Here is a 14663-nt window from a genome sequence, read left to right as displayed (position 1 = left end):
CCATGCTGAGAGAATCTTGGAGCTGAAGCACAACAATACAAAAAGTTAAAGCGACATTCCCATCAGTGTGCTCCAATAAAAGACATTAAAGGTAAAGTGAGGTGTAGCTTTTCAAACACTCATTACCTATAAACAGATGTTCCCCAGCTGCCGACTCACAAAAAACACTGCTGACAACAACTGTTAGGGCCGAAATTATGCAGAGAAATGCATCTCTATAACCTAGGACCTTCAGAGAAGGCCTCATAACCACTCTGTCTGAAGAAACAAGATGGCTGATGAAGAAATTAATGCAGGCAAAGTCATTATCTTCCCTCCTAAAACCACAGTGGGTTTATGTCCCCCTGTGTCGCTTTTTCTCTGGGGCTAGCATTTAAGTGTCGATGGACTTATAAAAGATAGGACAAGCCAACTGTGCTCCTTTTGTCTCCTTCCCTCCATATGGGAGGCTGCAGCATATGCAAGAACTGGCTCGGCTTCTGTAAAACTTCCATTAAAGATGCACAACTAAGGCTCTGCCAGCTTGAATATTACCTCTCTGCGCAAATTATTTATGGCTCGGAAAAAACGCTGATGATGAGCATCTCCAGCGACTTGTCTAAATAAAAACACTTTTCTCTGCAATTTCAGCTGTGCTTCTTTTTTCCTCCTGTTTCGGGGGATGTGCTTAACCATTTGTAGAAACAAAAGGTATGCAGTTTTATTCACACAGCGCGGTTTCAGCTGCATTGCATTTAATTATTGTAACCTCAGCATGGAAGACTGCTTTATTATGTATGGTTTGTGTAATTAGGAGAAGACATCCTTTATTGTGTGTTGATTCTTAAACTCTGGAAAGCTGCTAAATAAGATGAGTGTGGAAATAGAAAAAAAAGAAGGAGTGATAAATGTGAGGAATAAAAGAGGTTTACTTCTCATCATCATGATATGCCATCAAATCATTAACGAGGCCTCTTTGTCTTTCCTTTGCATGACTCAGCCTGCCGTCCATCCGTCCGTCTGCACATGACTACAGCTCCTTGCCGGACCAATATTGACCTAATTTAGCATGCCCAGAATATGAAGAAGTTAACCTTTGGAAGAGAAACACCTTGCAGCAACATTAATTGACAAACCGCATCAATTCTCCCTCCTACCCCTCTTTTGTAATTACTCTGCCGCACGTTTGATTGCCGCTGCGGAGCTGAGGACCCACGCTTCATTTGCCGTGAGGTCATCGGCAGCCCTCAGAAATATGAATATGATTTATACAGGAAGTGAGTGTGCTCTGTATGCTGTGTGTGTGTGCATGTATTAGAGACACAGAAGAAGAGAGAGAGGGGGGAATGTCCTTGGCTACGTACTGTATGTTGCATGAGGAGATTAATGCCTCCCTGGCAGCCATATCTGCTTAGCAGGAGGACTTCTCCAAAGTACACCGCATGTAATTATCTGGCAAGTTTATACTAGTTTTAGATAAAGAGGCACTCTCTGGCACATTTTTCAAGTTGCCTCAATTGCTGCTCTATCTGTGTAATTTGGCACTTTAGAAAAAAACAGGCTTCCCTTCTGACATGACGGCTGGATGCGTCTGTTATGAAATATAGAGCTGAAGACAAGAGGGAAGAATGCAGAGGTTATTTAGAGTTAAACTATAATTGTATCATGTTTCTTCTTATTTGTGTTTTTAAAATGATGTGCATACATATGTGTCATAAAAGTATACACTTTATATAAGAGTATATCATTTTACATCACATTTAACAGATTGAAGTTAAATATCATAATACTGTATATGAGTTGGCTAACCCAGAGTAGTGCGAGCTGTTTCCCCTCTGGGACGACGGGACGAAAGGCAGTGTGTCACATAAAGTCTCCATTTCTGTTTCTTCTCCAAGTTCACTCTGAGCACCAGGACAGAGGTAGAGACTGTGCATGACAACACGACTCACAGGCCCGGAGGAAAGTAGCAGCTCTCCTGCCAATCTCAGTCGCTGTCATCCAAGTTCAACTTGCTCTTTAAGATGCTGGAGACAGACTGCTCTGGGGTCTCCTCAAACAGGCTGAATCCACGTTTCTGATGTACTTTTATTAGTCGCAAAACCAACGCAGCATCAGATCAAATTCAAAAACAGCTGCACCATGAAACAGTGTGCAGTGTAAATTATCCTGATACGCTTCATTTTGGCTCAACATCCTCATTTGGTAGAAGACATTCTGGGTTCAAGTCATTACTAAACTCTATGTATGTGCACAAGAGAAGTACAAGGAGTCTCAGTGTTGATGAGTTCTCATTTTACTGTTGTTCATTTCTTCAAACTGACACAACAGATTCTTTTTTAATGCACATTTTTGCAGGTATGAGGAAGACTGGTTGCTTTACAGTGAGACAGAAGGCACTGATATTATTTAAAAAATGTAAAAAGCATTATCAGCATGGCAGGAAAGTTGGAGTAAAATATTTAGTTTGAGTAACAACATTTATTTACAGTCAAACAGATTACTTTCACCTTGATTATGAAGTCATTTGGCAGCATCAGATCAAATTCAAAAACAGCTGCACAGTGACACAGATCAGAAAATGACTCTAAAATATAATTCCACTTAAAGAAAAATCTGTCTCTCTCTCTCTGTCTCTCTGAAGGTGATTGGAGACATGGAGGGGTTGGACAGTGCAGCCAGGACGGTGCCCTGTGAGGGTCAAAGCTCTGCTGATCAGAGAGAAGACAAGGACGCTGCATGTGCTCCACAGCAGCTGCGTAAACGCCGTAAACTATTTGGGCGTGAGTGTTAACCTGAGGCTCCTTTTAGAAGATTTAGAAGTTGTGCAACAAAAAGATGTTTATTCATTCAAAACTGTGTCCCGATCACTTGATCGCACACTCATGTAACCTCTTCACCTGATGTTTGTTTAGTCTCATCAAGTGTTTCTCTCCCTCAGGGTTCCATCGTGTGGAGCCAGGAGGAGGAAGTGGGTGTGGCTCCAGTTTTGCACTGCAGGACCTCAACCAGTGATATCAAAGCAAAGCTGGATGAGTCATCTTATCAACAGTCTGTGAGTCTGCACAGTGTCGCTGCTGCATTTATTATTTGAGTTGTTTATGTTCTTTGATTGTTGTGGAATTGAGTAGAAACATAGACTGTATGAAATATGGACGTAGTGTCAATGACGACATCCATCTGTTTCTGAAGCTCTGTTTTGAGGCCAATCGTCGGCAGGAGCCATATCACTGCTGTCCAGTGATTGTGACATAAAGAGGCGGGCTTTGAGCCTCCTCGCCAACAGCTACAGTGTTCCCGCCTGTCAATCATGTCAGCTGTGCCTCTCATTGGAAGACTCATAATCTTAATATCTTTGAAATTGCCGCATTAGAAAAAAATTCACCCCCCATACAGTGTGTGCTGATGGAGAAATGAGCTATCCAGACTACACTCATCTTTTGTACCAGGCTGTAAACATGTTTATTTCTGCTGTAAATATTGTCTTCTTTGAATTGGTGTGTATGTGGATTCTGGTTCTTCTGGAGCCAGCCTCAAGTGGATCCTCGATGAGCTGCAGTTTTTAGTACTTCAGCATTGGACTCATATTTTTAGACCGGAGGTTGCCGTTTGATTAAAAACTAATATTGATCTGTTTCTTGATTGAAAGCAGCTCTTGGGCTTTTGTGCCTTAATGATAGGACAGCTGAAGAGAGACAGGAAATGTGGTGAGTAGAGAGTGGGGGAAGACATGCAGGACATGGTCCTCTGTATGTTGGAGGCTTAGACCGCTAGGCCACCAGCGCCCCAAAAACACCTCTGCAATGATTAAAATGTGAAGCTGAAGTACTGTAATACTTGTGGTATAGGGGCCACACACTAAAATAGAGAGTGTGACTGGTCACATGTATCATCTTTCAACACTTTATCAAAGCAATAAAACTGTACTGTACTAAAATCACGTCCTGTGTACTTTTTGTGACGATATGTGGAAAACGTTAGACGACATGTAAGCAGATTCATCCGGATTAAGGCAATTCCTGTGCCTGTAAGCACTCAACACATCTGTGACCTGATGGGCTGTTTGTGATCTAACAAACAATGTTCAGCAACACTTCTAATGGATGCAGGTCGTTGGGTTTCCAGCGCTGCCTCAACACGGTGAAAAATGAAGATGTTAAAAGTCGCTAATCAGAACACGAGTGATAAAATATCAATATTGGCCTCACATTAAGCAGGATAATATTCAGGCCGGCTTGATTTGTATTGAATATGTGTCTGCTAGCCGGTGCTCAGTGTAATGAAGTGGCTCACAAATCAGGCCATAATGGCTGCCTACTTACACATATTGCTTAATTAAAGGTTGTGAGCTTATTAGCATGTGTCTCTGGCACAGGGCGTGGGGAGATGGGAATCAGGACTCGTGTCATTGAGGGCTGGGCTGTAAAGGTTTTATAGATAGCCAACCTATCATACTAAAGCCATAGCTCCCCCCCTCCACTAAAATCGTATCTTAATAACCTGTCATTTTCATTGATGATGATTCTCCTTTATGGGCGGCCATTATGGATCAACTTCTGGGTCTTGTTGGATGGCGTTAGTGGCCATTCATGCTCATCATTACCGGGAGCACACCTTACTTTGGCCTTGAAGTTGCTCCTCACCTCCATGTTTAAACCATCATAGTGGTGGCCTTAGGGCGGAGTGCACAGTGCATATGAACACACACACTGCACAACACATTTTCTCACACACACACACACACACCCAACATTTCTGATCCTCATAACCAGAGGACTCTTAAAGCGAATACGTAGCTTTATTAACGTAACAGAAAATGTAAGCGCATCTTCAGATTGATCTCCCTTTGTTTGATATGAAACTACTTAACCACCACTCTCTACAATCAATCAGCTGCATAAGGACTCTTTGTGCTAATGCTAAGCAGACCTTGAAATTTTGGTGTATTTTCAGCACAGGCAGGATTTGTTTAGTTGCATCTTGTCCTTCTGTCTGCCTTTGACGCTAGCCAGAGCCTATAGAGCTAATGCGCTCCAATTAGAGATCACTCCATTAACAGTGACAGTGCTACACCCACCAATTCAATCAGCGCTCTAATGAACAATAAGCAGAGATGCTGCCTCTCAGAGTTGACAAGGGGCTCCTCTTTCCCTCCATATTCCTCCATATCTCTGACCTCACTGTCTCTATTTTTGATATTTCCTGTCCTTTTACCAAACTCTGTTTTTGTTCTATATCAACATTAGTGGTGTAACGATTCATCTACTACATCGATGGATCGATTTATATTCCTATGATTCGACTACATCGATCTGTGCTCGGCAAGTTGGCCTTCCAGACGACATATATGGATCTAACATCGTTTTAAAAGGTAATAAATGGATTGTATCCATACTAGGAAATAACACATTGGATTTAAGCACGGCAGACTTTATATGGATGAGGTTTTTTTTTACACTTTTTTTTTTTTAAACTTTTTTATTTTTCAGTTTTTTAAACACGTAGAAAACATACAATACAGAACATTCCTTGACAACATCACAGAAAATGTATGACAGTGCGAGAAAGAAAAAAAAAAAAAAAGAAAAAAAAGAAACATACAGAGAGAGAGAGACACATTAGGGCCTAGAAAGCTGAATAACACTAATGGGTGGAAAGTAATTTAGTGGACATTTAAGACATTGTAGCACATTGAGGGGTTCCCTTTAGTTAACAAGATATTTTTCTATAGGTAGCCATCTCCTCACAAAGCTATCAGATCGTAGTTGTACTTGAGCAGTCAGAGCCTCCATTCCATACACCTCCCTTAGCTTCTGTTTCCACTGTGCCACTGTAGGTGGCTCTGAAATCATCCATTTTATTGTCACCATTTTCCTAGCAATCATCAAGAGTATATGTAATAGGTATTCTTGGTCTCTAGTGTATTTTTCTACAGGGGTTATGTCTAAAAGAAACTGACATGGGGTAAATAGTAAGTCAATTCCCAGAACTTTATTTTTTACACTTTTAATGATAAAGATGATAAATGTTACTCAATTCAGGCTGCCTGTCTGTGATGTCATCACCACGCGCCAGCAGACAACAAAACATAGCATGGAGGACGGCAGAGGAGAAGCCGGCGAGCCAGAAATGATCAACACACCATTGTGGTCCAGTGTGTGGAAACACTTTTGCTTTTGCAAAGACGGAGATGTTCTAAATAAGTCGCTCGCTGTTTGTAGGATATGTAAAGGTCAAGTAAAGTTACCACGGCAACACCACAAATCTATCCAACCACCTACTAAGGCGCCATGGGATTTCACACAACACCGGCTGTCCAGGCACCTCTTGCAGCGTTCATCAAGGTAACATCAGCTCTGCAGAAGCCTCAGGCCTCTCCAGCATGTTTAGTGTCCAGTATCAAGGGATTTATTTCACAGTCACACTGGATGAATTTTTGGCTGAAAAGTTATTGAATTGATTTCAAGTCACTGAGTCATTTAATATCGTCCTTTAATCGTATCGGCAACCACGAATCATGATATGAATCGAATCGTTGTTAAAAAGAGTCGTTACACCCCTAATCAACATGTAATTTTTAAGAAACAATGGCCTTGAAATCACTCTCTTACCATCTGTACCTGATTCCACAGTAACAGCTATATATAAATATGTAATTTGTGATGAATGCCTTTTGTTCCCTTTCCTGCTTTTTCTCTTGTGAAGCTTTTTCCAACGCTTCATTTCATCACCATCAAAACAATGCCCTCTGCAAAAGTTTCCGACTGGGTGCAAAGGGTGCAGATACACAGAGGGCAGGGGTATTTCAATGGTTCAAATATTTGATTGTTAATGACAAACACCATTTCACCACAATTTAAATTTCAAATTGATCCCTAGGAGCAATTATTTCTGGGGGAGAGAAACACGCCGCTAGGTCTGTGCTCCACACATTTGCTGATTTAAGTTAAAAGAAAACCTTTTTGCAGAGCTATCATAAGGGAGCTGCAACTTTTTGAAGTAGGCAGCCTCGCATCTGCTTAGAGCCAACCCAACCTGGGGATGTTGCTGGAGAGCAAAAAATAAAACATAAAAAGAAAAAAAAATAACACTTTGTCTAATTCTATATTTATGTAGCCCTCAGCTTGAGGTGTTCACATAAAACAGTTTGCATTCAGAAGTGCTGCGGTGATCGTTACGCTGCACGTTGAGATCAGCGGCTCTTCGGGCACGGTTGGCGGGGCGAGCTCAGCCTGATTCATTTGAATTAAAGTTACCAAACTAAATAAAAGGGATTCAAATTCACACTTTTGCTGCTTTGTTTTTCCTTTTTCAGCCGGTTCCTGATTGTTTTTTTAAGGCGAACACTTCTTTTGATGAGGAACTTGGTTTGCAGTCTTTGCATATATGTCTGAATGTCTATGTAAACTCCATTCATGACAGGTTTTTGATGTTGAAATGTAATTATGTGTTGAAAAGCTGTGTGCTCTGATGCTTTTTGATCAAAGAAGACTGAAAATATAACATCCAGTAGAAGTCTGACGATATTCTCAGCTTGAATCAGTGAACATAAGCTTCACCAGATTTCCATAGATGCATATTTGTTTTGCTGAAATTGTGAGAGATGTTAGATTTAAGTAAAACGTAACTTTTCAACATGTTTTGTAACTGTAAATAAATCAATCTTAAAATGCTCCTTTAATTATTTCATCTTTTTAAACAATATATGCAAAGAAAGCTCAGCAGTCACTCAATAGGAAAGGTGTAATGAGTTCAGCAACACCGTTTCTGATCCTCTCCTCTGCATAATGAATTTAAGTTGCCCCTGACTATGCATAACCTGCAACACCAGTGTTACGGTGGCATTTATGTCACAATGGTAAAACAATAATATGCAAAACAGATTTAAATTCCAGACCTCTGTCAGGTTTTTCTGCCCGGGCTGTATTCTTCTCCACTGACCCCAAACGTGATTTCCTGGTGCTTAAACCGCGGAAAACCCACACGGTCGGGGTGTGCGGAGATGTCAACATCGTGCCATATTTCTGTGGCATCTGGATAGATCATGTGCCTCTCTGCACACATATTTATTTATTTTTCTTCTTCCAGTACGGTGTCAGGGAGGCAGATGTCCTGCTCACAGGAAAAAAATAATTTGCGGTGAAAAGACGGGGAGGGGAGGCGGAGGCGGAGGGGAAAAAAATATATGAATATGCAAATCTTGTCACAGTGTGGAACCTTGTAATGAGTGGGAAATGTTGTCGCCATCTTTCATTATGCAGAGGTCATTGCTTAATGCCAGGCAGCTGGGCCCAGCTTCTTCTCTCTGCACCCCCCTCCAACCTCTGCTGTCATCTCACAGCAACTTGAACCAAACTACAGCCTGGCACGAAGCAACACGGAGGTCACGGACACACACGTGCACGCCCTGTTCCACACATATCCTTAAACAAAACACCTGCATGGTGCTGCTGCTGAAAGAAAACCTTGCAGTTTCAGTTCTTATGCATATTTTTAGTCACTTTTCTTGATGCTGTGCAACATTTCTAGAGACACATGAGCAAATACATCATTTTTAACGCAACTGTTCGAAAACGCAAATCAGAATGACTTCTAGAAAATCTGTCCATCACAGTTCAGAGATGATTATGTGAGGCACAGCCAGAGCTCATCACTTAGTTGTTGTTGTTACATTTCATGATCAAGCCCTCCATATTTCATAGATTGCTGAAACAGCTCGCCGCCGCTCCATCTCCACACGCAACAGCTTTCCAGAAATTTCCGCTGGCGTCTCGCCGACATTGAGCTATGAAGCTAATCATTAGGTAAACTCATCTCCTTTCTCTCTCTCTCATGCACTCTTCAAATAATCCCAAGTTTGAATGCTAAAAATGTAATGAACTTCATGGTTCATTGTGTCTGACATTGCTTAATTAATGGGTGCATTTAAAGTACATAGGGCCTGGGTAATTGATTTATATGCATGATTTGCACATACAGCTGTTGGTTCCTGTAGGAGACTCATCACTCAGAAAGTGGCGGCGCAGATGATAGGCTGCTGAGGTGAGATCAGGATGCTCTGTTGGCCTCTCCAGCCTAGGGAAGAAAATACCTTTTTAAATGTGCACATATTTTCATTTGAGGATGAAGCACTTTTATATTTGACTTATGATAGACTCAGCTTGGTGACACGAAAACCTTTGGCCTCCCGTCGATAACGTTGTTTCATTAGGGCCTGACGAGGAGGGAGGACAGTTTGCTTTGTGCCACATGGAGCAATTAAATCTCCTTGCTCCAAAGCATCGCTTTAGCTCGGCTGTCTCTTTTTATCAGTCTGCTTGCCCGGTCGCTTTCCACACAGACAACCTGCGTTAGTGCACCTGCCAGCACAGAGCTGGCTGCAGCATGTGAGCACCATCAACAACACCCAGGCAGCCTATGGATCTGTGAATTCAGGTTCACATCATGCAGGCTGGGGGATTTAAATCAAGCTTGAAAGCAAATAACACGCAGTCCTCCTGATCTAAGTCAATGCTCTATGTTTGTGCATTTAAAATAATGTGTACAGCTCAAGATGTAACCTCTGAAGTTGAAAAAAAAAGCCAACATGGAAGTACAGAAAAACTGTTGTTTCTCGAGCGTCCACTTGAAGCTGTTTGCAAACTTGCAACCTGGTAACAAATGATGTGAGGTAGCTCATTTATTCATCACATCTACCAATCCTCATATCTTTGCACTGGCTTTTAGTTAAATGTAGAATCCAGTTTAAAACTATTGTTGTTGTGTACAGAATGCTCAATGGTCAGGCTCCAGTCTACATTAAAGAGCTGCTGAAGCCATATACCTCCAGCAGGACTCTGAGGTCCTCTGATCAGGGTTTATTGGTTGTGCCTCGTACCAGGTTAAAAACTAAAGGAGACTGGGCTTTCCAGGTTGTTGGTCCTAAACTGTGGAACAGTCTCCCTCTGGAACCTCAGAACTTTGGACATTGTTGACATTCAACGTTTTTCTTTTGTTTTTGTTGTAAAGCACGTTGTGACCTCTGTTCTTGAGAGGTGCTCTATAAATAAATCTTACTTACTCACTTACTTTACAGTGTAGACAGAAGGTACCAATATGATTTTAAAAATGTGAAAAGCAGTATCAGCATGGCAGGAAAGTTGGAGTAAAATGTTAAGTGTGAAACAACATTTATTTACAGTCAAAGGTCATGTAAACACATCACTTTCACCTTGATTATGAGGTGATTTTGACAACTCTTTGAATAATTAGACGCTGAAATGGGTTAAATGATCATTTTCTTGAAGTTGGAGTCAATAATGTCTTTTGAGATATACTTTATTTGAGACCCATAGGTCCATATCAGCACAAATAGAATATAAAGGACTAGAAATAAGTCAAATACATGTCCAGCAAGAAATAAAAAGATCACATAACTACAGTTTACACATTGATTTTGATTCAAACATAAAAAGACATTTGTTCCAGTGTTTCCAAAAACAAGTAATCACCTTGTGTCACTTAATGGGAGCTGAGTAAGCTCCCTTAAAATTTCATTTTCTGAATATTTATGTCATATTTTCCAATCACCTCGAGTAAAATTGCATTCCTCTCTGCTGTGTTGGTGGCATGGAAACCTTTGGAGAAGCACATATAAAAACTAGAGCTAACCTGACCTTAACTGCATGACTATATGAGATATTAGATGCAGTTTAATTGATTTTCTTCATTATTTTGGTGAACAGGTCCTTTAAACATCAGTAACTGGTGAAAGCTCCAGTTCCCCTCCATGCTCAGCCTCCACCTCTGCAGGGTTAGCATTTAGCCTTCATTGACTGTGGCCTTTATGCTTAGTGCGGGCATACATGGCGTGGTTATAATTATTGTTTTCTGTGGAGATCTGGAGGTCGCTGGCCCCTAACCATTATTTGGTTTTTGACAGACCCTCTGTGGAGCTCAGATCAATCTCTCACCTACAGAACATTCTAGCATATTTCTATCACCAGTGTATTGATTTTTCCATGAGCTGGCCCCCGTTGTATGCGTAAGGTGTTTGCATGCACGGCGCAAAGGGGGTACAGCCTGCAGCGTGCACAAGCACACAGGCATGCATGAACTGTACACACATGCACAGGTGCACACTCCTGCACACACACACTCCTTCATTTATTCACTTTTGTAGACGCCCATCGGCATTTCTCTGTGTAAAGTGCACGCATCGGCATATTTAGTGGTTTGGATTTTCACGCACAAACACACACACACACACTCACACAAACACATTCCTTGTTAAAGCAGACACCAAGTGAACCGTGTCCTCTCAGGGGCCAAGTGTCTCGCTTTCTTTATTACACACACTAATCAATACAGACTGGCCTGTTGTGGAGTTCTGCCATCTTTCCCTCCTTTCTCTCCATCACTCTCTCATATCAGTCCTCATTTTCTTTCATCACGACACCTCTCTGTCTTTCTACACCGTTATGCTAAATTTCCATTCATCCTTTTCTCTACCTGAATGAATACTCTGTTCTCTGCCAAGGAACGAGAGCCAAAGAAGAAAGACAGATAAGAGAGAGAGAGAGAGAGAGAGAGAGAGAGAGAGAGAGAGAGAGAGAGAGAAGGAGGGTAAGAGAGTAAGAGAGAGGCGGGGTTATTGTCATCTATAACACGGCCGGACAGGGGAGGGTGATTTGGATTTAAATAATGTATTAGCTTTTCAGAGCTACCATCCACAATGCCTCACAACACTGTGAAACATAATAACTTGAAGGTGTGTGTGTGTGTGTGTGTGTGTGTGTGTGTGTGTGTGTGTGTGTGTGTGTGTGTGTGTGTGTGTGTGTTTGAAGGTGAAAGAGAGAGAGCAAAACCAAAAAAAGAATGTCTTTTAGATGCAAATTGAGTTGCATGTATAATCGTTTAAAGCGGACTGATTGGGTCAAGTTTTACTCCTGCTGTTGTTGAGCACTAAAGAGTCTGTTGTTGTCAGAGTGTGTGACAAACACACACTCAGGCCGTGGCGTGGAGTCGAGCTTTGTGACAGGAGAGAGGTAACCCGTCTGAGAGCAGAGGGGGATAAAAAATTGTACTGGAATTTGTCAAAAGCCAATAATCATTCTGGTGCAGAAGAGGAGCACTATATCAGAGCGCCGAATCAATATCACATTACTTTGAGTATGGGAGTATATACAAGACTCATCAAATTGATTATTTTTGATGCTACAATGGCAGTTTCATTTGCCGGGGCCCTCGACAACAACTGCTGTTCAATTACCAGAGCTGTGTGTGGAAAAAAAACAGAAACACAACAAGACAAATGGATATTTATTTGAGTAAAATAAAGCCTCTCCTGGAGTAGAGATGAGGAATGGGATGTCACAGTCAAGCTCTGGTTAAAAGATGACTTGTTTCATTGGACATTGAAATTTCATGAATATATTTTCCAAGGGGCCTGAAAAACAGAATTCATCATGGAAGTTTGTACAGGCCATAATGTCACAGCAGAGATTAGTCAGTCTCCTAATGTATTGTGCATGCTACTGTGGCATTGTTAAACATGGGCTTCTGCTGACTTGGTAACAGAGTATGATGGTTGTAGAGGAACTATGAGTGCTAGTGTTGTTTTACAAATATATAAGTTGGGCCTCTTTTAAAAGCATTTAGAGTTCAAATGACAAATACACAAAATACTGGACTTTTGAAAACATGTTGTGTTTGAGTTATTTTGCCTTTATTTTGATAGGATAGAGTGAGAGACAGGAAATGTGGAAAGAAAGGAGGGATGACATGCACCAAATATCAAAATACAACACACAATCAGCGCAACAAGGTGTGTACAGGTGGTCCCACTTTACTGTACTTTTAAAAATGAAATTAGGCACACATTGTTTTAAGTCCTAACATATTTTAACCAATATCAAACAACAGATAATTTTAATTTTGAGGCCCACTTTCTGAAACCACCTGCTACATACATCCTACAAATGTAGTATGCTGAACGTATTGTATGCTGCGTCTGAAGGTAGTCTCTAGTATGACTGTTCTGTTGGATCTGGTCTACAGGATGCTGGGTCAGGCGTCGCTGGATTTCCAGTTTCTTCCCCTGGGGTGTCTCACGGAGAGATACCGCAGGTCACTTATGATTCAAAAAGTTAAGAAGTGGTTTATATGTGATTTAATGATTTTCACAGCAACTAAACACTGAGTTCCCCCTGTCATACATGGAAAAAAGAAGAAGTGGAACGTTAGCGCTGTGCATTGTGGGAAACAGTACGTGAGGGAGACTGGTCCGCTGCAGACTGAGACATGTTCCTGAATCAATGTGACGTCCAGGTAGTTTTTTGCATACTGCAGATTTTGCTCTTCATACTCCATACTGAAATTAGGACAAATCAGTACGTACTGCTAGTATAGTAGGAGGTTTCAAAAACAGCCAGAGACTATACACACACAATGGGCAATTAGTAACGAGACACAGGTGAGACCAACAAGGTACAGGTGAAGACAATCAAAAAGGAGGGAAAACACAGGAAGTAAAAATAGACATAAACACACAGGGAGATTATTCTACAAAATAAAACAGGAAGCATAAGATTATCAACACATGCAACGAAATAGACCTGAACGGACCTGTTCTCATCTTTCATTCCACTACATGGAAGTTACTATGTGACTTGGCACATTCACAAATAACTACTGTATCCATCTGAATCGCACTGTTCTTCATACTGTGTATGTTTGTTTTTAAATAACCTGGTGCAATTTTTATCATGCAATAACTTACCTATCTATTTATCAGATAGAAGTGTACATAGTGTGTATATATCTGTAATAGTTGCCATATTTTATTTTATTCTATTTTATTCTATTTATTTATTTTATTCTATTTTATTCTATTTTATTTTATTCTATTTTATTCTATTTTATTCTATTTTATTTTATTTTATTATATTATAGTTTACCCTTGTCATTGCTATTATTAATGTTTTTATATTATTGAACTATGTTAGTACATTTGATTTGTTGATCATTTAACCCATAAACCATCAGCTGCAGCGTCACACACTGCAGAGATGATTCTTCTGTGAGAGTGAGCAGAGAGGTGAGCGATTTAGGAAATGGATTAGATTATGGATGGATGGATTATTTACCCTCTTAAATATCCAGCCTTATCCATGAAAAATTAGAAGTTGAGAGATGAGGGAACTCATCGTCGATGCAATTTTCAACACAAGGATAAAGTTTTGTGTTTCAACACAAGGTCTGACTGATGACAAGTGTTGCTAAGAATTCACTTCTCTGTTTCCATGCTTTCTGGAGGAGATGCAACAAGGAGCTGTGGATTTAAAACATGTATCTGACATGCTTAGAAAGCATGAATGTGGCACAACTTACATCATAACAGTGTAAAGCTAAGTTGCTGAGAAACCGTGTTAACTATTTATCTGTTTAATGCATTAGTAACCCCATCCACCCAGTATGACCACCAGCCTCCACTCCACCTCAAATCAAATGTGTTCTTTGGAGTTTGGACGATCTGCACGCTAAAAAGTTGTCTCCTTAAGTAACAGCCTTCCAACTGTTGCCGAGGACGCCCTCAACCAATGAACTCCTTCCCCTAATGGCTCTAAGTCTTCAATATGGGGCCATCAGGAAAGACAAGGCGCAGCGGCTCCTTGGATGATTAAAAAGTCATTTCCTTAACTGTC

General features: G+C 40.9%; 1 protein-coding gene across 1 annotated transcript in view; it reads left to right on the top strand.

The window, feature by feature from the left end:
* ofcc1 (orofacial cleft 1 candidate 1) overlaps positions 1-3220 on the top strand; it is a 50359-nt gene extending 47139 nt beyond the window's left edge. Inside the window, exons 6-8 of the mRNA XM_034705844.1 lie at positions 2624-2762; positions 2921-3034; positions 3172-3220. Of these exons, the coding sequence (XP_034561735.1) occupies positions 2624-2762; positions 2921-2994 (213 nt within the window). The 3' untranslated portion in view covers positions 2995-3034; positions 3172-3220. The remainder of the gene's footprint in view (positions 1-2623; positions 2763-2920; positions 3035-3171) is intronic.
* The last annotated feature ends 11443 nt before the right edge of the window (positions 3221-14663 follow it).

This window comes from Notolabrus celidotus, chromosome 17, assembly GCF_009762535.1.
Source record: "Notolabrus celidotus isolate fNotCel1 chromosome 17, fNotCel1.pri, whole genome shotgun sequence".
Taxonomy (NCBI): Eukaryota; Metazoa; Chordata; class Actinopteri; order Labriformes; family Labridae; genus Notolabrus; species Notolabrus celidotus.
The sequence above is the reverse complement of the archived record's forward strand: the minus strand, read 5'-3'. Positions and strand labels throughout refer to the sequence as shown.